Source organism: Triturus cristatus, chromosome 2_2, assembly GCF_964204655.1.
Source record: "Triturus cristatus chromosome 2_2, aTriCri1.1, whole genome shotgun sequence".
Taxonomy (NCBI): Eukaryota; Metazoa; Chordata; class Amphibia; order Caudata; family Salamandridae; genus Triturus; species Triturus cristatus.
In genome coordinates, this window is record NC_140582.1 from 492717136 (window position 1) to 492744420 (window position 27285).

General features: G+C 42.8%; 1 protein-coding gene across 2 annotated transcripts in view; it reads left to right on the forward strand.

The window, feature by feature from the left end:
* Nucleotides 1-27285, forward strand: part of GAB1 (GRB2 associated binding protein 1) — a 323032-nt gene that overhangs the window by 248228 nt on the left and 47519 nt on the right. For both annotated transcript variants that reach the window (XM_085641605.1, XM_085641604.1), the window contains exons 5-6: nucleotides 8907-9001; nucleotides 15725-16028. In XM_085641605.1, coding sequence (XP_085497731.1) covers nucleotides 8907-9001; nucleotides 15725-16028 — 399 coding nt within the window. The remainder of the gene's footprint in view (nucleotides 1-8906; nucleotides 9002-15724; nucleotides 16029-27285) is intronic.

The following is a 27285-nucleotide window of genomic DNA, read 5'->3' on the forward strand; positions in this document are numbered from 1 at the left end:
TCAAACCTAGTTAGAAAATCGGAAGTTTAAAATCATTTTGTCGTTTTTTTGTTTTTTTTAAAGCGGTGTTAAAAAATTATATAACAAATGAGGTTCACATATAGAAAAGGGAATGGTCTTTAATTATAGCAAATATTTGTCGCAATAAGATTAGGAATAGGGAAAGGCATTGTGATTAAGGTATAGTTCTTATGCTAGGATTAATGTATAAGATAACTGAGTGACAAGTTATGCGATGGGGAAACAGTGTGGGTTTGTGTAAGGGCCAGTTTTTAATCAAAATGTAAGGCATTGAGAAGGAGTATATGAAGGAGTTAGTGTTAGAGCTAAGAGTTAGGTGCTATTAATTGCGTACTTGAGTATGGGGGTGTTGATGAGCATACTGTTAGGCTTTCAGTGTGATACAGACTAAAATATTTGTTAGGTATGGAGTTGAGGTATAGAGTTAATGTTTTAGTTAGGTGTGGCATTCAGGATTAGCAGTAGGTAATAGAGGTGGGTGTTAGAAAATGGACACTTAATTGTACAAATACAAATAAATACTTTGAACGTTTAGTTTACAAACATGATGTTAAATAGAAAGGCTGCCTTAAGTTTCGAATGAGAAATTCCAAACACAGTATTAATCTAAACATTTGTTTTCAAAGTTACAACCTAGATGTGTGTAAAACCAGTTCTTTGTGGATGAACAACTACTTCTCCTTTGTCAAAAGTGGCCGATTTGTTTTTTTTTTCAGTGACTCACCTGGAGAGTAGTGGTTCTTGCCTGTCAAGTTTGGAGACAGAAGCAATATGTCTGTCTGTGAACTTTCTCTAGCTAAATCTGCATCTCCAAATTCTTCATGATTATTATAATAATTAGGATTAAACCGATGGTCATAAAAGTCAAAACACTATTATCTGAAACTCTGACCACAGAGCCATCCCATTTTAAATTGCTTTGACAAATTGTTCGGTCAAATCAGCTGCTTGTATGATAACAAATCTGAGCTGACTATAAGGAACAAACAACCCATCTTTCAAAGTACTCTGCCAAGTGACTTCATTTCCCACAAAGCCTAAACCAAGGCACTGCTCCACTCATTAACCACAATTTCTTTGAAAACCATGAACATGCTCAAACTACCTTAATGAGCTACACGATGCAATAAGTTTTTTCCCCTGACTTCATTACTTTGTGAAATAAATTATGGTAAAATAATTGGGGATAAAGGCCACATTACACCTAATGAACTCAAAACTCCATACATCATATTAAAAAACGAACAAACCCTGTTAATTTTTTGGTCTCACCTGAGACATTAAGTGGCTTTTAAAAGTGCCACCAGAGGCTTTTGGTGGCCTAGAGCTTGAGTGCACGTGAGTGTGCATGCCCGCAGCCGCCATCTGCCTTTCTGTCATGGCTCATTAAGCCTCCTCCACCGCCTTGCTGTCTGCTCTCACTACCCCACTACCCCCTCCCTTCTACCCCTCCCTTCTTTTTAGCTTGTTATTCTTAACTTTGGAAGCATCTGATGTGAATTCTTCAAAAAGCAATTCACTTCCGACTAAGCCAATGCCGCCTCAGACAGACATTTTCTGGTGCTTGTTGTGTCTTTTTGTCGCATTTTGCATATAATCACTGTATATAACGTTACACCATTAAGCACTCTTACATCTTTTTCACTATACGGTAACTTGTTGCACAGTGCCCGTTTTTGATTTAATTATTTAATTCTTTAATTTGTTACAATTAGCGTCCAGTTGTATTAACTTTCTCCACCCCTGCTTAGCTGTTTTCACACTAGTTGCCCCGTCTACTGTTGGGATTTCCGTTTGGACTACATACAGTTGGGACGAGTTTGTGGGGGTTACATTGTGCGTCAGCCTGTCCATGCAAGCCACTGTGCTTTACCTATGGGATTCCCTTAACCAGCACTGCGTTGTGATTAGGCCATAAGCCCTATCTTTCATTGAGATCGCACTCGCATCTCACCGTCTTTATGGCGTTTAGCTCCCACGCTCGTCAGACTTTAATGCGAACATAAGCTAGTTCACGCGTCTCCTACATATTTTTTCGGCATCGGATATCTATCCACGATTTGGGGCATTGGCGTGATTGTGCATGTCATGCTCTGCAGCAAAATTACAGTTAATCAGTTTGCACTGTCATTATATTTCACGTTCACCGTAAAACACACGCATCTCGTGACTCCTAACGTAATGCAATTCAGTTACCTGCCTATAAAGCTGCTACTTGCACGTAGCCTGGTCTGTGCCAGTGTCTACTTTGCTGCCTGCAACCACTACGGGACTTGCTGATGACATGTATTACCCCACATTTCATGATTTTCATAGTGACGTGACCAAGATTACAAGCTTTTGTGAAGCTGCAACAAATTTCATAGACTTTTGCCAAGTATACCGGGCTGCAATTTGTATGGCCTCATTCAAAATATAGAACCATCTTTATAGTTAGTGAAGAGGGTTGCCTCAGCAGAACAGGAATAGGTTTGCTATATATGAATGCACACATGTATAATCCGATCAGACCCTTTATTTCCAAGAAATGCATTCTTACAGAAATATTGCACATTATTCAATTTGTTGACATAAGCCATTACAAATATCATAAAAATCTACAATAAATAGCAATTAAATCAATACAGCAAGCACAGAACACCAACCTAAAACAAATATAAAATGGTATATAAATTAAAATATCTTAAAATTAATTGAGCGATCTGCAGCCCGTTATCCCACATGTATCAAAATGTTTGAAAGCGCAACAGTTTAACCAACCCATGCAAAGCTCATTCCATCAGTTAAGGCTACAAGAGCATTATACAGGCCTACATAACATAAACCGGCAGAGAGAGCATCCATTAAAAAAAATCCCAATTAACAGGACATCATGCGTTTGTTAGCTCTGCTGGAGCGTAATCATCACATCTCAATTATAGGAAATAAAGTGCATTGTGCGGGGCCATAATTATACATTTTAGTCTTATTCAGTCTAGCTTCACTAACGGACCCAAATATCCAATTTCAGGGCCAATGTCCTAATCAGGGCATCCTACTAATTTGGACTACATCTACCTAATAATTCAAGAAAATCCCTGCAATCCTTGATGAACTACTGATGTGAGTCTAGGACAACCAAGGAAGAGAAATCCTGGCATAGGATCATATAGATTTGCACAGATCTTGTCCTATGGCAATGGCTACATCCTGGTATCTCATGCCAGATATCAGGTTTCCAGATCTCTCGACCGTATCCCATACATATTTTTCGGTCTCTCCTAGCGACGCAGCGTGAAAGCACTGTCACTAGCGAGATCTATTGTTACCGACTTGCTTTGGAAGGGAGACCGGACCTGTGCACACGCAGAAAGGACTGCAATTGTGAACGCGCCCGTGAACGCATACCACAGTGTTTGATTAAGTTGCAGGACACGGGATGTGCACAACTCCCAGGACAGGAAATGGGCGCACGTACGACTAGCTTCCTTTCACATATGCATGCAACATTTGGTCGACAAGGACAGTAGAAATGCAGGGCAGCTTCAACCATGCACTGTTGTATTACAGCTACTCCCCGCATTCCTTACCGTTATGCCATACTTCAGCGCGATGCCCTGCAGCGTGTTCCCAGAGCTCACAGGGTGCTCGGTGTACCTCGGCCCAGGTGGCTGCTGTCACGCTGGCCATGCTGCTGTAGGAGTGAGTTTTGGTGCGTGCCAGGCTCAAGGACAGTTAACCCTCCGGTTCAAACTCGGAGCCTCACCGCGGATAGACAGTGTGTCTTCTCTGGCGATCCTCTGCTTACGCCGGGACAGCAGATATGCACGCTCACGGCATCTCATGCGCTCCCACCGCTCTTTCAGTTTCGCGCGCTCAGCCAGAATCCCTGGCGGCGCTGTGGTTGGTGGATAAAAATATTATGTTCAGGGAGAAATCAGCATTGTAGTTGGTGCCATCAAACGAAATTCAAGATGGAGCACTCGCACCCCTGTGGTAAGTTTTTATATTCAAAATAGTTGAGGTACAGTACTAGAGGCATGGTTTGTTTGTGCTGTAGCTATAATTGTTTCAGAACTCAAGTCAATACAATATCGGTCATGGGGGTTTTAAAATTCTCAAGCCATTGATACCCACTATGTAGATTTTACTCTTTTTAATAGTTTAACCCCTTTCTGTGTGTTTGCTGTGATCACCGTGTCATTATTGATTAAGGAATCTTTCAATACATAGCAACTTAGTTGGAATAGGGAATTGCATATCCACAGTAAATGTTTTTATGAAATCTCCCTGCTCATTCAGTGCAAACCAGGCATAGCATTTTTTTTAATGAAATCCTGTTATGTAAATTATCGATTACATTCTCATTATTTTTTCATTGTTTCTGCTGCTTACTCATCAGCTGACTGTTGGTGGGCTATGTCTTACCGTTGATTTAATAGTTGATTACTGGTAATTTTTGGGTAGTACTCGTGTCACTTCCTCTTTCCCACGTGTGTCTGCATAGATAAATTGTGCCATGCACCTGGCCTTTATACAATTTTATGTACCTCCATGAAATGTTGTTGTATTTTTACTGTGAGACCGTCAATGTTCCTACATATTGATGCCTTAAAACAAGCTCCTCCCTAAAATGGACTCGCAAGGTTTTCTTTCTAAATTAGTTAAACATCTGTGTTGAAAGGAGTCTGTATGTATGTATTGCACTTTGGATATATTGCACCTATAAAAAAAAAACAGCATTTGCAATGCAATAGGTCTCGCAGTTACGCGAGCTTGAGCTATTGACATTGCAAATAACAATGACTTTTATTTTTGTTTATATTTTTTAAAACCTAAATAAAAGGCATTGTCGTTTACAATGCCAATAGCTTAAACTTTTTTGTGTGTTTTGGAATTTTATAAAGCACAAACTCGACCCGAAGGTATCAATGCACTTTACATGAGCACCAGTTGCCTTCTTGTTTTACTGGGCATGTGTTTCTCAGCATTTTCTTTTACAGCCGCCTATATGTCCCTGCAAACAAGTGAATACTGGCATTTGTTAGTTGTATGAGAATTGACTCAAAGAAAGGCCTCTGGATTTGATCTGATGTTTTGAAATGTTTAAAGAATGTTTGCTACTCAATAGGCTTCCCTCTGCACTGGTATGCAGGCGGGGTTCAGACAGTTCTGCTGCCTGCCCCTAGCTTCCTTTTTTGTAATTCCCTACTTTATATTCCTCCTTTTCTCTCTATTGCTGCCTGCCCCTAGCTTCCTTTTTTCCTTTTTTGTAATGCCCTACTTTATATTTATTCTTTTCTCGCTCTGTTAACGTTAGCAAAGCTAATAGCTCTGTCTAAACACTTATAAGGCCCCAAAGGCGAGACCTATTGGCTATGCCAATGCTTGTTTAATTTAGTTTCAAGCAGGTGATGGTTCATCTAATATGGTTTTCGCATAGGAATATCTTTATTACCTTGGTGTGGATTATTTGTGTTGCCTGCTTCTTTGTGTTTGCTTACAGGAGCATAGGCACACTTTCTTTTTGATTGGACAGTTTCTTGTCATCACACCCTTCTTGTACTTCCCAGAGTGCTGAAGGTGGGCCATGACAGGTCTTTTTGGCCGGGTGTGCATTTGACAGCTGTATCTATCTTCCTCTTGTGCATCTGCTCAAGTCAACATACTGCAGGCTTGCTCAAGGGAAGCATGCTTGTTTCTGTCGCTGTAGATGGCACAAAATGGTATATCTTATAATAATTAAAAAGTTGGTCCTTCGGGTGAGTGTAGTACTCTGCTTGCCTTAAGTTCACATTCAGCTCTTCCTCTTTCCTAATAACATTGAGCATGGGATAGTAGTGGTATTACCCTGTTTAGTTTAGGTTTGGAGGAGGTGGGCAGTGCTCAAACCTTTTTCTGATCAAGCAAGTTCTAATCTAGGCCCGCCCTTTAGGTTAAAGGAAGCAATGTGGGCGGTATTCCCTTGGTGGCCAGCCTACAGCATTGCTGGCTAATGTGTTCTTTTTTTAAAGTTTAAGATCTTTTTGGGTAAATTTCATTAAGCCTTTTAGTAGTTTACAGAGAGCTGGTTAAAATGCACTTCTGCTCCCACCACTGTGCCACACTACCGTGCTGGCTTCTGCACATCTCTCCTTCAGCAGACTGAGTTCTTACCTGAGTTAAGGGCAGATTCACCTCCTCTTAATGGAATAGTTGAGCTTGAATCTCCACCACAAGTGGTTGCGCATGCAAAAGTCACCATGTGTCTGTAGCAAAGAACCCAAGTTAGGCTTGACAGGACAGCTGCTTGCTTGACATACATTGTTACCAGTTCTTTCAAAAACAAAGAGGGCTCTTTAACTCCGCACATTGTCCCTCTCTCATATCAGGCTGTTGGCTGTATCATTCCAACTTTTAGCAGGTGCATTCATTGAAATGCTGGAGGGAATATTTTGCATCTGAAGAGCACACTCGGTTTTTCACACTGTCAAATTTAGTTCTTTATCTTCTACTTGCATTATTTACAGAATGGATTCCTTTTTATTCTTGCCTAAGGCAACGCATGTACGGTCTCTTGCAAGATCTTTTGTTACCTTACAGGCAGTTTAGAGGCCGTCCATTAATTCTTTATTTTTACTCCCATTTGATTGATCCTTTATTTTTTTTTTGTCACCTTCTGTAGACTTGCTTCTTCTTCACGTGTTTGTCCCGCTCCTGGAGCATGGATGCGTTACTTTGTCCTTCTGCTGCTAAATATTTACGTTGCAATTTTTTTTTTATTTAAGAACTCTACAAGATAAAACATTTTCTTCAGCTTTCTCCCTCGTGTTCTTCTCTCCCTTCCATGTTCCTTCCCAGTCCTCCTACTCAACCTCCTTTGTCCATGTGCTTGCCCAGCCCTTCTGCCCAACCCTCCATTGTTTATGTGCAGCCTCAGACCCTCCTGCCCACCCTATATGCTTGTCTATGTGATTTCCCAAGGCCCACACCTCACTGTCTGTGTGCTTGTCCCTCCCTCATACCCTCCGATACCAGTGTGCTTGTCCCTCCCTCCCACCCACCCTCCGATGTCCGTGTGCTTGTCCCTCCCACCCTCCGATGTCCGTGTGCTTGTCCCTCCCACCCTCCGATGTCCGTGTGCTTGTCCCTCCCACCCTCCGATGTCCGTGTGCTTGTCCCTCCCACCCTCCGATGTCCGTGTGCTTGTCCCTCCCACCCTCCGATGTCCGTGTGCTTGTCCCTCCCACCCTCCGATGTCCGTGTGCTTGTCCCTCCCACCCTCCGATGTCCGTGTGCTTGTCCCTCCCACCCTCCGATGTCAGTGTGCTTGTCCCTCCCACCCTCCGATGTCCGTGTGCTTGTCCCTCCCACCCTCCGATGTCCGTGTGCTTGTCCCTCCCACCCTCCGATGTCCGTGTGCTTGTCCCTCCCACCCTCCGATGTCCGTGTGCTTGTCCCTCCCTCCCACCCACCCTCGCCTGTCCGTGTGCTTGTCCCACCCTCCGATGTGCTTGTCCCTCCCTCCCACCCACCCTCCGATGTCCGTGTGCTTGTCCCTCCCTCCCACCCACCCTCCGATGTCCGTGTGCTTGTCCCTCCCTCCCACCCACCCTCCGATGTCCGTGTGCTTGTCCCTCCCTCCCACCCTCCGATGTCCGTGTGCTTGTCCCTCCCTCCCTCCCACCCACCCTCCGATGTCCGTGTGCTTGTCCCTCCCTCCCACCCACCCTCCGATGTCCGTGTGCTTAATCCCCCCCACCCACCCCCTCTATCCATGTGCTTAATCCCCCCCCACCCGCCCTCCACTATCCATGTGCTTAATCCCCCCCACCCGCCCTCCACTATCCATGTGCTTAATCCCCCCCACCCGCCCTCCACTATCCATGTGCTTAATCCCCCCCACCCGCCCTCCACTATCCATGTGCTTAATCCCCCCCACTCGCCCTCCAATATCCATGTGCTTAATCCCCCCCACTCGCCCTCCACTATCCATGTGCTTGATCCCCCCCACCTGCCCTCCACTATCCATGTGCTTGATCCCCCCCCCACCTGCCCTCCACTATCCATGTGCTTGATCCCCCCCCACCCACCCTCCACTATCCATGTGCTTGATCCCCCCCCCCCACCCACCCTCCAATGGCCATGTGCTTAATTCCCCTCCACCCACCCTACACTGTCCCTCTGCTTTCCCTCCCACCCTTCCTCCCTCCAGTGTGTGCTTTCCCTACCACCCACCCTCCACTATCCATGTGCTTAATTCCCCCCCACCCTCCACTGTTCATGTGCTTAATCCCCTCCCCACCCACCCTCCACTATCCATGTGCTTGCCCCGTGTCCATGTGCTTGGTCCCCCACCCATGTTCCACTGTCCGTGTGCTTGCCCCGCCACCCTCCCTCCACTGTTTGTGCGCTTATATGTGGCCGCGTTCTTGTCCTTTTTACCCATCATCTTTTGTCCGTGTTCTTGCCCTTAACACCCATCCTCCATTATCTGTGTTCTTTCCCTTCCCACCCACCCTTCATTATGTGTGTTCTTTCCCTTTCCCACCCATCCTCCATTGCCCGTGTTCTTGCACTGCCCCTCCCACCCACCTTTTTATGTGCTTGCGCCTTCTCTTCCCTCCCACCGTTTATCCACGTGCTTGCCCACAGCCCTTTAACTGTTCATGAACATTATCTGTTATGAGGTGATCAGTTTTATAGCATAGTACATATATTTAAAGATCGAAAATTATAATAAAAATGTCAGCAAAACCATAGCATATTTATGAAGGTGTTTGATTCAGTAGTGGTCTTGATCGAAGATTTGTTTTACGTATTTGATGGATCACCATTTCAAATAGGTTTCATTGATGTATGCACATTCATTTAGATACTTGCACTTCTTACATGTACAACAATTTGTTTGTTACATTCTCTTTCAGATATGTCTTCCGTGACTTCTGATGATTTTTATAATATTCCACGAACTTTTTCCAGTGATCGATCCAACTCTCTTGAAGGATTTCAAAGCAGCTTTGTAAGTAGTTTTGCAAAATATGCTTAGCGTAATCCTGAAGTGTCAGGTTTTTTTTCTTTCCTACTTTAATTCAAAGTATGGCTAATCGATTCCCTGGTGGGCAAAAAAAGTGAAAGCACACACATTCTGGATGTTGAGAGTAAATGATCTACTTCCCAGATAATGAGAGTGAGTGACAAATTGTAGAATGCTATATATGCCCTAAATATAAGCTAATGCACATGGGCAAACAATATGCAAGGACAGAAGAACCCGTTAGATGTCTGCTAAAGACTGCAGTAATAACGCATGAAATCAAAGAAATCAGACTCCTAGATAGACCTTTCTTACAATTGTGTGCCAAAAAGAACATATGGGGTTTAAAGAGATTCACTGTTTCATTGTGGTTTGAAAGGAACTACGAAGAACGTCTAGAGTATGTTGCTTTCAACCGTTCTACTCAAAGTTAACAATTTATTTGTAAATTAATACCAGGAGAAAATGTTTACCTTCCCATCAGCAATAAGTAGCATGCCATGATGATCACCCTGGACACCATGTAGTGAATTTAGATTACATGGATGCATTGACAAATTGTACATTTCATATTTACGCTTCAGGACGCTAGTAATTTTAGACACCCCCCCCTCCCTCCCCCCAAAAAAGTAGACTGCTGTGTTCTCAAATCATTACTAGTGACTAAAGCTAGCGCTACATGTGGGCCACACCGATGATAAAGTACTTCACCTCAGAGTTAAGTGTCAAAAGAACATGGGGAACAAACTGTGTCACTGCATTGGGTGATCATTCCTAATTGGCATTGTTTTCTTTTCATCATGTTGGAAAGACCCATTATCCATTGCAAACAAAGTATGATTTCTTTTTTATTATGGTAAAATAGACGTTTTTATAAAGTAGCACATGTTGCATCATTTCCATTCCTGCTCCTAAACGTAACTAAATGGGCACATGTGTCCCAAAGACGTCTCTGTGATACCGAGCCCCTAAATAACACACCCCAAGAGAGAAATCAGATGTATTCTCTTAAATATTTATAAACTGACTTGCACCTTTGAAGATCAAAATTATCTTCAGGCACTACGTGCTTATATGGTGTTTTGCATTGAAAATCGTCAAGTACTCTTATCCGTAAGTTTTGAAGTTGCCATTTCTTGATTAACATACATTTAATTGGGCTCGGTAATGGAGCTTGTATGTTTTCTGTCTCAAGCACTTCTCCTTTGAGTTAATAATTTTAGCAGTTTTAAGTTATCCATGCTGGGCAACAATGTTGTTTGCTTTGCTGTGCATGAAATCCTTCTTCATTCAGGATACTCCACTGATAACATGAACATAATTTCAAGTTAACTCAAAGCTCTTAATACTGTTTCACTTAAGCAGGACGCATATTTAAGTATGTTCGGGAATTCCTCATAATAATCCAGTTGCACCTAGATCCATTGTTTTCCCTGTTTTTCATTCCACATTTTGGGAGTCTTTCAGAATCTTCATTCTCAGCCAGACTAGTGATATCCAGGGGAATCGACACTTACACAACTCCATCCATTCAAGTTTTTTTTTTCTTGCTCCATGTCTAGTCATGTGGCCACTGATGTTTTGTCATTGGAACAGGGGTATTCCAGGTGATCATAGCTTCCACTTCCATCTTGAAACTAGTTGTCAAAGAATTTCACCATTATTCGAGTGTTATAGTGAAAATAGGATTTTAGGCAGGTTATATTGCTGTATGCCATAAGTACATCCTTACACACTGTGATACTTATTTCAAAGCTCTAAGCCAGCTTTTATTTGTGTTTTCATTTTTCTATCGCTACAGCAAACCCTCATGATCCTGTACTGTTTATGGATCATGTCCTTACACTTTTTCTGCGTTGGGAGATTTTAGCAGTAGCTCTTTCTGTTGCATCAAGAACATCACCCTGCAGTGGTCTGAGTATTTTCTGAAGAATAGATTCTAGCTGATACAAATGGATTCTTCCAGATCTAAGTTCATCCATGTAATATGTTGCCTCCCTTAAGGCTTCATGCTTACACCAGTGATTTTCACCTTGTGCATGGAGCCATTCTTGGCTGTACTGGTTGGTGGAGACTTCAGCATTCAGCAGTATTCTTCTGATACTCTGCTTTACTTGGGGGTATTGTCTGGCTACGGCATCGTCCAGCTGAATAACTGTCTTACATGGATTTACAAGGCCCATGACGCACTGTAGCTGATCAAGAAAGTGTTCCAGCTGCCATTACCATTAAGCAGCATTACATCTGCAATGGTCTATAAAATTAATCTGTATTGTTTTGTACTGCAACATTTTGATAATGTCAATCCCTGGGATTCTACATTCATCCAACCTCAGTTTCAGGATGTATGTTGCACACCAGATGAAAACGCCCGGTCATCAATGGAACTTGCCATGCAGAGTTAAAACCATTCCTGCCAGAAAATGAAAATCCAAGCAAGCGCTGGTCATCTCTGATATCGAGGTGGCAAGTTTCTGCAGGTTGAGTATCCAAGAATCCTATGACACCCTTGAAGAGCATCATGCGTGCAACAGCCTGCTTCATTGAAAGGTCTTCAGAAACTCAAAAGGACAACTCTGACCTCCCTGATCTACCCTTGTTACCTCTGTCTGCCTGCATCACCTCCAGAGCATACTGTATCATTTAAAAAGCAGTCAGAGCTGATGCCCATCAAACCTGGCATTTATGTTCAAGATGTTGGTATAGCTTTTCAAGACCTAAAGCAACTGTATCACCACACTGACATCCAGGAAGGAGGAGGCAAAAACACATGCCAGGCTTTAGAATATATTATTCCGGAATTGGAGGTAGGATGCCAGTAAAAGTTATTGCCATTATCCCTCCTCCATCTCTTAAGAGTGGAGGACCCTGCTCTTAAACAATACCTTGTCAAAGTTTAATCTTTTGATTTCCAGACATATCTGAAGAGACTCCCCGGAACACCGCACTCAAACCTTACCCCCCTCCCCAGATTCTCTTAAACTATCTTCATGAATTACACCCAACCCTCAGACCATCGGCCCCAGTGCCTCCAACCCTGCAATACATTGTAGCCCCCTCTCTTTCTACAGTGTTCTGTTGCTTTATAGCTAGGTTTGTGCCACATGTAAATGTACATCACTATATTGAACCATATGTGTGAACTTTGGCTGAGTTTCCGTAAGGCCCATGCTACAAAGTCTTCAGAGAGCATCTATTATGTTTTATGTTACTGTGTCTTTTGTAGTTTAACATATGAGCAGAGTGCATGTTCTTAAAACGAAATTGATCACACTGTCTCACGGTCTGCTTATGACTCGAAAGCTTATTTTGTTATTTTTCTTGTCACAGAGGTATGGGTGTGAAGCTTAAAAAATAGAATGGTATATGGGAGGGTCCTCTATGGTCTCAAGGGGAAAAACTACCTTTATGAAGTAATATTAATGGATCCGAACTTCAGAAAAAGCTTTAACACAATATTGTCCAAGAGAGAAAGACAAGTCTTCTTTTGAAGCTTAAAATTGGATAAAAATAAATTATTGAAAGGCAGAAAAACAGCCACGGGTTTTGTTCAGAGGGTGTCACAGTAGCATTTGAAAAATAATATTTTTGAAATATTTATTGTTTTAGTGTATTTTGAGCCTTGCATCTTAGTCTGAAGAAACCACTATCCCTGAAACAGTCGTGACCTTTTGAGATATTCCTTGTGCCTCACCATCCCGGAAAAAAAAGTCTACTGTTTTTTGGGAGTAATTTTGATTATTTTAATTAAGCGACGTGCCAGGCAAAATGTTTGTGTGTACCACAAACGTACAACATTGTGGGTATGAATTTATATTGATTCTGTGAATCAGGATGTATAATTTGTAATTGTATGTGTATCTTTTGCACTCCGAAGTACCTCTCTGGAGTAGCTGTAGGATGCCTTGGGTAGAACCCTGATGGGAGGGTGGTTGCGCTCTTGCCCAAGGTGGACAAGGAATGTTAGCGCACGAGAGAGAGAAACTCTATACCAGTATGCATGTTTGGATGTTACTTGATCTTCTGCAGGTTCATGGTTGTGTATAGTTGATATTTGTCCTACTGCATCGGGGAATTTGAAATAAACTGCGTTGTCTAGTTGAGAAAGCTATTTGAAAAAATAAAGAATGTATTGGACTTTATTTTCATGTTGCTAACACTTTAGGCCTTTAAAAGGTGCAAGACAAAGAAATGTGCACGCTTTTTTTCTCTGTGAAAGAGAATAATATTGTGAATTCATTTTCGTCTGCTGGTCATTGTTGGTCTGTTGTATCTTTTCCTGAGCTAACAAGATGAAACTTTAAAACGGCGAAGGCCGCAGCTCTTTGGCAGGAGTAAATGTTTTCATTCTTTTTTACGTGAAGCTTTTTTTCATCAGAACTTTGTGTAAAAGAAATGAATTAATGCAATGTATACGCTGCTGACAGAATGTTTTGTACAAAAGTCACATTTTGTTCAGTATAATATGTATTGTGCAAAACAGTATAAATGGATTTGGGTTTGTCAGTAATCTTTTTGCTTGAGTTCATTCAGAGCTCTATTTGCTAGGGCACTTAATGTTAGTGCATTCGCTCATAGTTCTGTCTTAGGCTATTTTTAGATCACCTAGCACATTTTTTTTTGTTGCTGCTAGAGCTTATTTAAAATCATTTTGCTTTTAGCTTCTAAGCTCATTTGACGATTTTCATTTGGAACTCTGTTTGGCACGCTCACTTTAAGTTATTAGTCACATTTGTGCTTTTGGCTGTTTTAACTTGGTAACATACATACTCGACATGCACACATTTTTACCCGCTCTCTGATCATATGTTTTGTTGCGTAGAGCATTTTGTTACTTTTTCAAAGTGATTTGGCTATTTGATTATCCCTTTCTAATCAGGTTTGCTTATTGTTTCCCTTGACAGTTTACATGCAGTGAACATACAATACATTTTCTGTTTGCCACTATTATGTCTGTTTTTATAACTTGGTAGTTCTAACTACTGAATAAATCTCATATTATAAAAAATATCTAATGAGAGCCTTTGGTAAATTATTTATGGTGGAGTCACTGAATGCACTGTGCCTCCCGCTGTTCCTGCGGACCGGTCCTTTCTGATAGAGGAAAAGCGTCAACATAGGTACTCCACCAACGTGCATGCATGTGAAGAGGGTTCCCTGAACTTGCTGCAGAGGCTCTATGAAATTTATATTGCTTATGTCCTTGTCGAACATTAGGCAGAGTACACTGGGATGGGAGTCCGCTCCTTTGCAGACTTGGGCCAAATTGACCCACAGATAGAGGAAGGCTTTCTAGAAGGGATAGATAGTGTCTTGGTGGAGGAAGAAGGGCTACATTAAGAAAATTAGACTACACTCTTTGGCATTGTATGTGGTTTATGCATTCCATTTAATCTGCTACATATTTGCTTAAAAGAAGTTTAAGAAAAAGAGGACTAAGCAAACAGATACTAGTTAATTGATATTCCAGTTCGGTTTACTCCGTTCTGCACAAGGGGGCCATCTGGTAAAAAGAAGGTAAATACAGTTTGGTTTACTCAGCCCTGCCAAGTACTACCCATCAAGCGTTAGACTAACGCATTTCAGTGTGGTGGTTCGCATCACTGCACTGAAATGCAAAGTCATGCATTATGGAACAAGAAGTTAATTGATTGGCATTGCCCAAGCGTCACTGTAATAGAGATAACATACTTTTCTTTTTTCTTCTATTCCTGTAAAATAGAATGCGTGCATCTGAGACTTCATGTCTCATGATGCCCCTGGGTTATTTTGCTGCCTTGTCTGAAAAGCGGCCGCAGGATAAATCCGGCCCTGCTCTGCTGTTCATTGCTCATTAGTGTGCTCGTCAGTGGAAAGGCAACTGAGCAGAGCGTGTGGCAGAAATTGGTGAAAGCAAAGTTTAGGTAGGCCGGTCAAGGGTACAGTAAAGGTGCACATGCACCAATTTAACGGACAAGGGTATGTAAGACTCGTACCGGCGATTCCGGTTTCTTAGTACAATCAACATTGTGTGCGCTCTGAGTGTTGCATTTCCGATTCCCTGATTGGGCTCCATTCTTGACAATTTACAACTATATTTGGAGACTTTTTTCATCTGGTACAGTCATGGCGAGTAGGTTCCGCAAGTGACAGTTTGATTTCAATCTCCAAGCTTAAACACAATGGGCATGTCCGTGCTAGTGGGTTTGCCATAGCCAGTTAAATCCGGAGACTGTGCGCATAAGAAATTAAGAGGCTGAACATTGTGCAGTGCCCAAGTAAGGAATGTGTTCTGTTGTATACATAAGAACCAGAAAATTCAAGAAAACTATGTTGTGCCCTGGTGCTTTGCATCAGTTTTAAGATCTTCTTTGAGTTTGTCGTTGCTCAAATGGGTGTAATTTCTGATATTTATACATTTCCCTAGTCCTCATTGCTTGATTTTGCTCGCGAGAAAGTATCACTTTTAGTCATCGAATGTCACTTCTAATTACACTGCAATTATGAAAATGTCATACATAAACGATTTGAAACCTTGGCAGCTATGTTTACTCAACTCTCCATCACCAAAAATCACAACCAAAAATTGATTCCAGAGTTCTTTGTTAAATGAGGCATGCAGTGAATGATGCACAGTCCTGGAATCCCAACCACACAGCATTAGTCGTATTCTTTGTAATGCCACTGGTAACTGTGCCTGTAATGGTTGTCTTAATGTTTTTGTTCTAGAAAAACAGAAGTATGTTGACCATTGGCAGTATGTCAAGTGAAGACCTTGATGAAAATTATGTTCCTATGAATCCCAACTCTCCACCGCGACATCATTCCAGCAGTTTTACAGAACCTATCCAGGAAACGAACTATGTGCCAATGACACCCGGATCTTTTGATATGTCGGCATTTGGAATGCAGGTCCCCCCACCTGTGCATATGGGATTCAGGCCAAGTCCAAATACACCCCAAAAGAGGGTGGTGCCTGTTTCTGACTGTGAACCACCACCAGTTGATCGCAATCTAAAACCACACAGAAAAGGTAAGGAAAACTAATAGGACAGAGTGGTTGTAAAAAAAATATATATATATATATATATATATGTGTGTGTGTTTTTAATTCTAACTGGTTTAACAAAAGGGAATAGGTAATATTCTGCACATATTAACCAAAAGCAAAACAAGCTTGCCATTGCTTTGCTTGCTTGCATGACTTGAAAAACACATTAAACCCGCTGCAATTAATAATTTTGTCTGTGTGGGTTCTAAGTATGTGGTCATTTTTTTGCAGTAAGACTGTGTTTCCGATAGGACTGCCTAGCATGAATTTGCTACGTTAACACTGTTGCATAATGTATATGTAATGCTTCTTTGACCAACCGTTTGCCTAACATTTAATATTGCATGGTTGTCACAAAATACAAAAACAATAGGAATGCATTTATCAGGGAATACAAATGAGATGTAAGATGGCCTGTCCTTAACTATATCCTTGTTTTATTTCTACTTGCTTGTCTAACATAAATGAATCCTCATTTCACTTGAGGTTTTAGACTATAAAGGCACCATAATTTAACACTGAAGTGACTGCATGACAAATATTGAGGAAATTTAAGTATTTACTTTAAATAGCATTGGATGCTTGTGATCCACGTTTTAGGTGCTATTTTTGTTTAAGTGAATAAATCAAATTAGGAAGTGGTAGTACTTTCTCCCATCCCATAAACTCTAGACCTGGTCTACAAAACCTGAGAATAAGCAAAGCATCATTAGCAGGCGTATCCTTAGAGTGCTTATTCACCCCTGTGGAGGTCTGTTGGTGGATTATGGATGTGATGCTTGTTACCCTGTTGAGTGTTATCTTACCAACTCAGAAAAATGAAAGGGTGCGTCAACCCACCCAAATTTGAACCTCTTACCAGAAATTCAAACAGATTCCTTGAGTGGGTGTATTAGTCCACTGAGCTACGCAGTGCCTATCCTCTTGTGTGACATATTTATGCAGCCTTTTTTTTTTTTTTAAGACATCAGCTTTCGGGGACCTAAAACTTTGCTTTTTGTAATGTATGTGCCCTAAAAGTCCAGACCTACTGAAATGTCGCACAACTCCTGGTTGAGCTGAGGACTAGTCTTTTTTTTTTTTTTAATAGAAAACTATTTCCCGTTTGTTCATATTTATTTTGAAGTTCTAGATGGGCATGGAGCAGATGACTGAATTAGAATTTGCCTCTTCATTGTGTTTTAACTAAATCTACGTATGTTTGATCTATTAATCATTTGTGAATTACTGTCTCGAAAGGAAAGCGTTACCAGATTTGAGGTTTTTTTTCCCTGTTCTTTGACCACCCCTGACATAAAATACCAGGTTTTATCAGTCGAATACTTTCTAGGCAGCAGCTCTTGGGAGCTGCACATCAGTAAGAGATGGCACTCACAGCACTTGAAATGAGATCTTACCTGTCCAAAGTGAATGGCCCTTAACTCAGTCTCAGGTTTGAAGGTGTCGGCTAAAGAACTAAGTATTATGGGATTGAATCAATTCATGAAGTCCATCAATGAAGTCAGGCGGTGGTGACCGTATTTGTGAATGGAAAATCCTGTTTTCAAGCAGAATTAACTTGGTAAAAATATAGAAAAGTAAGACATATATTGAGTTGCTTTTCAGTCAGTTAATTTTTTTTTTTTACATGTTTTTATATTAGCTTATTATTTTTTCGCAAAGTTAATTTAAAACTGGCGGCAGATAACTTGGATCTTGGTTCTTCCATAGATAACCACTCACTGTAGGCCCTTTTGACATGGTTCCTCCTACCTTTTCTTGGCCCACGCTTGACAGATAAGTGCCAGAAGGAGCTGAGGTGTATGAACAACTTAAGTTTTGCTGCAGATTCGTCAAATGCCGCTAAAGTGATAAGCAAAACAAAAAACACTCTTCCTATGGAAACTGTACCCTAACAATAACTACACAGGGAAGACCGCCACTCTGTAATAAATAAGTGTATATATTTAACCTACTGGCTGTAGTTCTAGTTAGGACCTGGTTTCCATAGGAGAAAGCATTTTTTTTGTTTTGCTGGCGCTGTTTGCATCGGGGGGGGGGGCTAAGAAAAAGGGGGTCCCAAAATAGGTTTTCCCCATGCAACTACCATAGGGACTTTAGACACGACTATAGCCCAAACCGCTGAATGGAATTACACCAAATTTGACAGAAAGCTAGATCTTGGTCCAGAAAGAATGCTTCTGTAATTTGGTGTAACTCTGTTCGGTAGTTTTGGAGTCATTTTAAAAAAAAGGATGTATGTATATCTAGAGATGCAGAAGGTCTGTGGATCCAGCAGATCTCAGGCCTGGTGGTGGTGTCCCCAAAACGTTAAAAAAATTTGCTGTAAATCTGCGGATTCACAGAAATAAAAAAATAAAAAACTGAGTGGTCTCCCACACTTGTTTCTTTTATCCCCCGAGTGGGCCAGGTCCCAGGTGGAATATGTCTTTATAATTTGGGGATGGGGGGGACGCGGTCCCCTTTCCAGATCCGCGTTCAGCCCCTGGGACCCAATACTTCAGGGCCCGGCCATAATTTCAAAGGGGGTGGGTGCACACCAATTTCAGCCATGGGGACGACTATTTCGGCCCTGGGGTCACCATCTCTCAGGACAAGGCCATAAATGTAAAGGAGGAGGCTCTGCGGACCTCATTCGGTCCCCGGGAGCCCATCCCCGGGGCCAAGCCAAACATCCTAATGAGAGGAGGGATGCACGGCCCTTCTCCCTGAGCCATTAATGACCCTGGCGATGCCATGCTCCAGGGCTGGTAAATGCTGGGTCCCAGGGAGCCCACCCCAGGACATAGCATTTCCCTGCCGAGAATACGTGGGCAGGGAAACCTGTGTTTGCTCTTGCTCGGCAGGAGGAATTTCAAAACTCCAGCCAAGCGGCAGCAAACACTAAGTCTGCTCCCAGTGGATGGAGCATGAAATATGCTCCTGACCGATGGGAGAAGACTTCATCTGTTTCCCTGCCCGCACTGAAGCTGGCAGGAAAACAGATCAAAAGATTGCTCCCCCTACAGGGAGGCGTATTTTTAGCTGCTTCCTGTGGGCAAAAGCAATGCGGGCTCTCGATGGAGTCTGGGACCGGGTCAGGACTGCGGGGCCTTGGGGCTCCCCACAGTGTGGTTGGTGCCCTGGGTGGGCACTCACCCCTAGTTGACCGGGAGATGGGATCCCTGGGGCTGAAATCAGCCCGGGGATGTTGAGGGCCCTAACGGAGGGGGTCCTTGGAGCCTAGACCAGCCCGGGTAGGGGGGCTTGAGCACTACTCCCCATAACAAATGAGCCGGGCCCCAGGTGATGGGGTCCCCGGGGCAAAATTGGCTCAGGGAGGAGGACTGTGTGCCCCCCTCCCTATTCTGTTATGGCTGGGCCCTATGGGATTGGCTCCCCAGAGCCGAAATAGGCCTGCGAAAGGGGCCACGTGCCCCCCCCCCTAAATAAGAGAGAATTTGCCAGGCTCAGGGAAGGCCCCTGGAGCCAGAATCCGCTTGGGAAGGTTGGCACATGCCACCTTCCACCAAGAAAATGTCGGGGCTCGGGATGGGATCCCCGGGGCCAAATGTGGGCTAGGGAGGGGGTCCATGTGTCCCCTCCCCCAAAGAAACAAACCGGGGATGGGGTCCTTGTGCCAAAATCGCCAGGGGGAGGGGAGGCCTTGTGCCACCGATTAAATTTGATGCCGGGCCCCGCGGGATGGGGTTCCTGGGGCTAAAAGCGGGAAGGAGGGTCCCTGTGTTTCCTCTCCCAAAACATACACCTGGGGATGAGGTCCCCCGGGCCAAAATTGGCATGGGAAGGAGAACCGTGTGCCCCTCACCATTAAATATACCAGACCCCGTGGGAAGGGTTCCTCAGGGCCGAAAGATGCCCACGGAGGAGGGCCTTGCGGTCTCCTGCCCCCTCTCCCTAAACCAATGCACCAGGAGATGGGGCCCCCAGGGCCAAAATCAGCCAGAGTGGTGCATGCCCCCTCTCCAATAAATCTAGACCTCTGGGTATGAGGAGCCTGGGGCAAAGCATGACCTGGGCAAGGGGGCCCCACAGGTAGGCTGCCTTTGGGGTGGGGGGGGGGTCACAGGGCCTAGCCATAGGCTAGGCTTTGTAGCTAACCCTACCCTTGTGCACGGGCTAAGGTTGGGTTGGTTGCATTCAGGGTGGTGGCCATAGATGGATATAGATATATATATATATATGATATATAAATATGTACATGTATGGATAATGATATATAGATGTGCAAAGTGTAATATGCTTTTTATTACCATTGTTGAGTTCTTACTATAAAGGAAGCATGGCTCCTGAGAGGTGAGGCCTTGAGTGGGTCCCCTCTTGGTTATAAAGAACATATTGCACTTAGCAGATCTACAACTATGGTTTACGTTACTCTTTTTTCGCATGCAGTAGTTATAAGAAAAGGTGTTTTAACCTGAACACAAGGAGTTAGATCCATGCATGGAGCTAAAATGACGATAAGCAGGTCTTGAGTATGGTCTTAGTGTGGTTGACTTCAGTGAAATTATTCTAGACTGGACTCTGATGTATTCATCAATGTTTTATTTTTAAGTAGTTGCTTTAATGTTGTAACACCACCTCGGCAGTGTGAGTCTGTTTCTTAGTACAGTTGTTCCAAATATTGTTATTGGGCCACATTTATTTCAAACAGTGTGACTTACAATTGTGTAAAATCATTTTAGTAGTGTACATATGTTGTGGATATTAATGCAGTATTAGGAGAACAAACGTTGCTTCCATTTGCTTGAACTTCTACCCAGCTGTGACGAGCATGCCAATGCTTTGCTTAAAAAGTTTCACTTAAGTATTTTATACAAATAAAAATAAAATATTGCTGTACTTAAAATTAATGAGGTGATAAACTATTTTTCGGGTCCACGTTTTCAGATTAGATTTTGCCTTTGTGGGGTTTGTATTTGAGAGCTTTTCATGTACTCCAGCTTGGGCAATGAATGCTTTAATGCTGGATTCAGAATAATAGATCGGGATCCGCGTGGACGCAAGTAAAAGACCTTTGCATAGTTCCCAATGGTGTGATTTTAAACTTGTACATTATCCGCCAGCTTCAGCATCTTAGTCGTGTGCAGAGAAAAGTGCTTAAGAGGAGCAGATCTATTTAATGAAAGTGAAAAAAAAAAAATTATGCGGCAGTAGCCAGTAGATAGCTACCTGCTCTTTTTCTACCAAGAAGCATATTTCTAGTTGCTAAAAATGAGGATTTTTTTTAATGTTGTTATCAAACTGAGTTCATGGCAGTTTCCTGCCACAGTTGTTGGTATTTCATAGTACTGTAGGAACTATTTTCCAACTAGATGGTACTTTTTCATCAGAAATTGAAGGTTGATGGAATAAGCAGGCCCTGCTGGGATATCAAACCCCCCTCCCACTTGCATGTCACAGGCAGACGCCTCCGTCTAGTTTGTGTGGCCTGCGTGTGGCAGGTTGGAATCCGGCCTAGGCTCACTCGGTCAGTGATCCTTCAAGGTGAATTGAGGTTACATGTAGAGCTTATTGAGGAGATGACACTTAAAAATGCAAAACTAAAAGGATTTTGTTAGTTTCCTTGGAGGTCCGACACCAATGGGTTGCTTTTCCTTTGTCGTTGGTGTTTCTTTCGTTTTTTTATTTACTGTAGTTGCTCGATGTATATACGTTTTTTAGATCACAACTGGTCGTGCAGCCTCCTATCAAAGATAGTCATCGTCACTTTCGTCACTTTCGCCTAATGTAAGACATTTTGAAAAACTAAGTGGTTTAATATCGTAGTGATTCAACCACTGTTTTGCTGGTTAAGATGTCAAAAGAATATGCTGTGAACATATTAATTATTGAGACTATTATAACTTTCAGGTTTTGCTCTGCTTAGTGTTCTTTTTTTTTTTTTGTTTTTGTGGTTTAGCCTTCTAGCTGCATGTTGAGTGCTAATGGTACAAACACTCATTTGTGGTTTTTCTCTGGTCGCTTTTAATGTGCTTTATTTCTGGGACTTTTAAAGGAAAGCTACTGCTCTAAAATGCCCAAAAAAAACCCCATCAAAAAAAAAAAAATGACCAAGTTCACTCGGACTTAATTGCAGCTCTTGTGTGCTTGGTGGATTCATTCTCATGTAGAGCCTCAGTTCAACTTGGTGTTGTACAACTGTATTCAGAACCATTTTTCCTTTGAAATAAATGTGGCTGTTAAGGTGATCTGTTCTCCAGTAGCGAAGGTGCATAAAAGGTGACGCTGCGTATTAAGTCTGCACATGTTTTCAAATAGTCAATACTATACTAATGGGCACGTTTCTGGAGGCAGTGAATATTGTGACCATTAGTGACTCCAATCTTGGTGTACTGAGCTCCTGCGATGACTGGGCTGGTTAAATACACACACGTATAACATTAGTGCATCTAACTACCTGGAAAAGTAACTACTGTGTGCACGGAATGCATATTTTGCACCTTAACTCCTTGAGTGCCCCGCCCTTTCCACGCCCTGTGCCGGGCGTTTCATTAGCGGGCGGGGCTCATGACGAGATAGTCTCGTCATGGGCACAGCGCAACCGCGGCCCATGACGAGACCATCTCGTCATGGGCACTCAAGGGGTTAATGCAGTTTCTAAAGGATGTTCGTTGTAAAGGGGAGGGGTGATCTCTTTGAGAAGAAATGTGAAATAACCTCACTTGCACAACTTTTTCATTCGAGATGTCCTGTATTTTGGATTTTTCATCTGGATTTTGAAAATCGGTCTAAATTTTTCCTTGGAGTTGCATCACCCACTAAATTTTTCACTGAAATGCGGTCAGGCTAGAGCACACTGATGAATTCCTGGCTAGTGTTGCCATGTATGCAAACTAAAACCACTGATGTTAGAGTAGGCAGTATGACTTTGTGAGGATATGAAGCAAGCTAATTCAATATCTGGTGTTAGCCAAGACCTTTTGATTTTACAAAAATGATATAATGCACTTATAGGGGCTTTCAGCTGTATTGCTTCGCACTCCCAAGTAATGGAAAATACCACCCTCCCACACGGAGGCTCAAACACGACAAAGCAATAAAAACAAAACCCCACCAGGAAAAGCATTTCATTTTTATAAAATGAAACGCATAAAACAAGGTTCTCAAAATAGGGCTTGGGGTTTTATTTGTGCAACACTCTCTAACAGGCTTTCCCAGATGTCAAATGAACAACATTCAAGTGTATATAGATATATATATGCAAGCAATAATAGCACACTTATAAGTAGGCAAATGCAACTGTTAAATGTGTTAATAATAATAATATGAAATGCATACAGATAATACTGGAATGAAACTCAAGTAGATAATACTAGACGTCCTGCAAGAAATCAGAAAGCTATTTACACTAAAAAATCAGATGTTTACAACCACTGAAGACTTGGATGTGCACACAGACTCACACATCACAAAGTCCATAATAAAACACCTCGCCCATCTTTCACTTGATATCCTTGCCAACTCAAGCTGGAGCAGCCCTTTGACAGCCCAGGCAGGATTTTCGAGCAGGACCCAAGTTCCCTTGTGACGACACGTCTGCCTCACAAGCGCGCTCCAGTCTGGGCGCCAAGATTTCCTGACTTTTTAATACCTTTTACTCCACCGGAGGAGAAGGTTGAAGAAACCTCGCCCCCTTTCTTCTGTTGTGAAAAACCGAGCTGACCATACTGGTCTGTCAATCAAGACAGAAGCTGGCCAGGCCCCTGTATTTTGACTGAGACAGAGCTGTACTATCCACTTATTTCTCTGGCAACAACAATCTCTGCTCTGAAAGGTACCAAGCACACTTCCCCCACATTATCCCAGCGAAGCTTACGAAAGCCTAAAACGACCTTGAACGTGAATAGCCTAAACAACTGGAGAAATCTGGGGCCTGCCCGTGCGCGTAAAAAGCTCAAGCAAGACAGAGTCACAATTAAAGATGACATGAGGGCATGTCAAAGCCAATAGTAAGAACTTGATAATATTTCCCAATGCACATTTGTGCACCACTGCCTATTGCACTGCACACTTAATCTCCCAATGTACGCATAATGCACATTTGAGCACCACTGATCATAGCACTGCTTTCCGAGACCAAGAAGTACATTCCACACCTCTCACTCTCTCTCACTCTCTCTCACATCCCACACGCTCTGTTCCTGGCAAGGCGGTTCTACTCTGTGAAAGCTCTCCCACTTTGCAGAAAGAAATCTTCAAGGAAACGTGCACATGAAATAAATATTATATTGTACATTCAAGCTAGGATAAAGTAAAACACAAAGTCAAATAAAATAATGGTAGTAAAAGGTCATCACCAGGGCCGGACTGGCCGTAGCAGGCACCAGGCATTTCCCCGGTGGGCCGCCAGGCTAGGGTCTAGTTTTGGACCCCTGGGGGTCCGTTTTTGTTACAGTGGCCGGCAATATCGGCCCCTGGTAACAAAATCACCCGAAACTGGCCCTTGCAAACAGCTCAGGCGCACCCACTCAGCCCCACCAAGGGTCTGCCCGAGCAGTTTGCCTGGGGCGGTTTCGGTTCCCAATCCGGCCCTGGTCATCACATGGTTTCAATACATAGGGGTGCCTCTAGCACTACACCCTTTTCATTCATCAGCTTGCTGTCAATTACATTTTTATTCTACCCACTTAGGCATACAGCATGGGGCAGTTGGTTAGCTCCCTTGAGATATTGGTTAACTTCACTGTGACTGACAGCATTCTGCTGTTTCAAAAGGAGCATATCCGCACACAAAGTAGTTACCTTAATGCTAGAGACGTTTATGGCATTGTGTGCTTTTTAGAACAAAAAAAAATTCTGCTGTTAAGACAATTTTTTATATATTGGGGAAGACCTTGCAGCTCTCCCAGTAATTAAGGTTTGCAAAAGCAATATGAAACAGGGCAAGAGTTAGGAAATCCAAAAGACTTGATTGGCAATGCTTGAGAGATGCAGAAAAGAGAAATATCATTAATTGCAACTCGGATGGACAAAGGATAACCCAGTTTCGTATGCTTAGGGTTTATACATGTAGAACAAATCATATCTAAAGTCTGTTGCGTCCAAAGTGGTTTGCTTCTTTAAGCACCAGTATGTTTGTAATTATTTAAATCAAGCAGATTTAGATATGTTCTCTGGATGTATCAAGCCATGCTAAAGCATATATTTTTCAGCATAACAGTATTTTCTCCTGTTGCAACCGCTGACATGCAGCCATTAGCAATTTGTAAAGAAATATTGGATAAATGAATTATAATGCAACATTTTATACATAGGCACAAATAAATCTTGAAAATAAAGCAATAGTTATGATGTCCTAAATCTCATGAATCTAACATTCTATTTATGCAATTTTTATTATAGTTATCTATTTTTTTTTTATAGCTCTGGCACTTAAACGACTTAACTTTATACTTTAAGTATCTATAGTTCGGGAGCAGCTCTCCCTTACCCCCCCCCCCCCCCCCCCCCCCATCTCCAAATAGCCAGCAACGGCGCTTTCCTGAATTTTGACTTTGCTTTACAATTTCTTGACAAGAAGCGTGCCACAACTTGGGGAACACGGGGAGAGCAGCCCATCAGCAACACCCAGGGCAATTCTGGAATTTTGCAGACTTTGTTGTGGAAGCGAGCGAAGAGGGGGTCTCAAGCCATAAAGTTTAAGGGCATTGAATGGTTAGAAGATGGTCATGGCGGGCTCACCAAATAAGGCTTGAACTGAGTCATTCCTTTGCCGCCCTTTGGATCCTTATCCACCTCCTGCCCATGACGGTCTCTGCATAGTGGAATTTTTTTACAGTTGTTTGACTTTCATTATTCCACAGTACCTTCTCTTTGTTGCCTTCTCCCATTGCAAGCCTCGCTGCCTCTTTCGCTTGCCCGATGGTGTGACCTGCTGATCTTCTGAAGGCAGGAGTTTTTTCTGCGGGGGAACAGACTGTTGTCAGAACGCAGTCCTTGTTAAATGTAATAGCTTTGCATTACTCTGTTGCAACTAGTGTTGGTGCAGAGATGTGGAGTATAGGAGTATTGGACATGGCAGGCAGGCTGAGGCACCTTTTTATATTTGATCACTTTTCAGTGGGATTGGCTGCATATTTTACCTGGGGCTCATAGTTTAATAGATCATCTCGGTTATTAATTTTGGGCACTTTTTGACCTTGGAAGTGCAGTGTAGGAACGGGCAGGTTGTGTGAAAGGGGGGGGGAATTTTTGTGATGGTATTTGGAGCTAACTTTCATTATCGGCTGTGGTAACTGTATGCTCCTCATTGCTCTTGTTTAAGGGCAGCACATGTAATTGAATATCCTTTTAAGTGGAGCGCTAACAAACTTTTCTTGAGAAGGTAGCAGTGCAATTCTTTCTTAGTTGCATTTTGGCTTTGCAAGAGAGTTGGAAGCCCATGTTAAGTTCTAGAGATGGCTCTGACTACTTATCTTTTGCCATGGCACCCAAGCAAGTGAAAAGGTAGGAATCTGTGGGAGGAAGGAATGCCTATGTGGCATTGGTTATGGGAAGGTTTGATTTAGGTGCTTGCATTATTGCAGCCTACTCAAACTCTAGCACAGACCTCCAAATCCAGTTCTTGTACTTCTTTCCGGGACCAGCCACCTTCATAGATCTGGAGCACATCCTAAAACCGCTTTTCCCACTCATCCAGTACAGTGAAATCTCAGCCTGTTTCCCAACGGGCCTTGCACAATCAACAATTATACTGAAGGCGGTGCATCCTGCTAGACAGCATCTCCGGACTCCTGCACTGGATTTTGTTACCAACTTGGTGCATACATTTCCCTGGCTGTCCAAACTCAGAGGTTTGCTGTCCAGGACAAGTGTGGGCAGTACAGAGGTTGATGTGGAGGCCAGGAGCTGGGCTACTGCCAGAAGATTGACATATCTATTATCTGGAGAGAAGCAGCTAGTTTCAAGTTCCTCTAGCCATCCGAGAAGTATATAAATGGGCGCAGAAGCTGCAAGGCCCTCCCACTCCTCAAGGTCTGGGCGGACTGGAGCTTTGAACCACTACTGGGGTTTCTGTCAGCCACATCAGTCATTACTACTTAGCAAGATGCTCTAGTGGACAAAGAAAGGAAAGATGAGGACGGGTCAGCTACCGGGCAGGTGTTTGATCCTGGTAACTTTTTCTCTGGGATCAATTTGGTTTTTGCCTGTCAGAGGAGGTGACATAATAGATTAGGAAGGGGGCTTATGTGAACATGTTTGAGTTGATCTTTTAGAAACCAGCTAGGGACGAGAG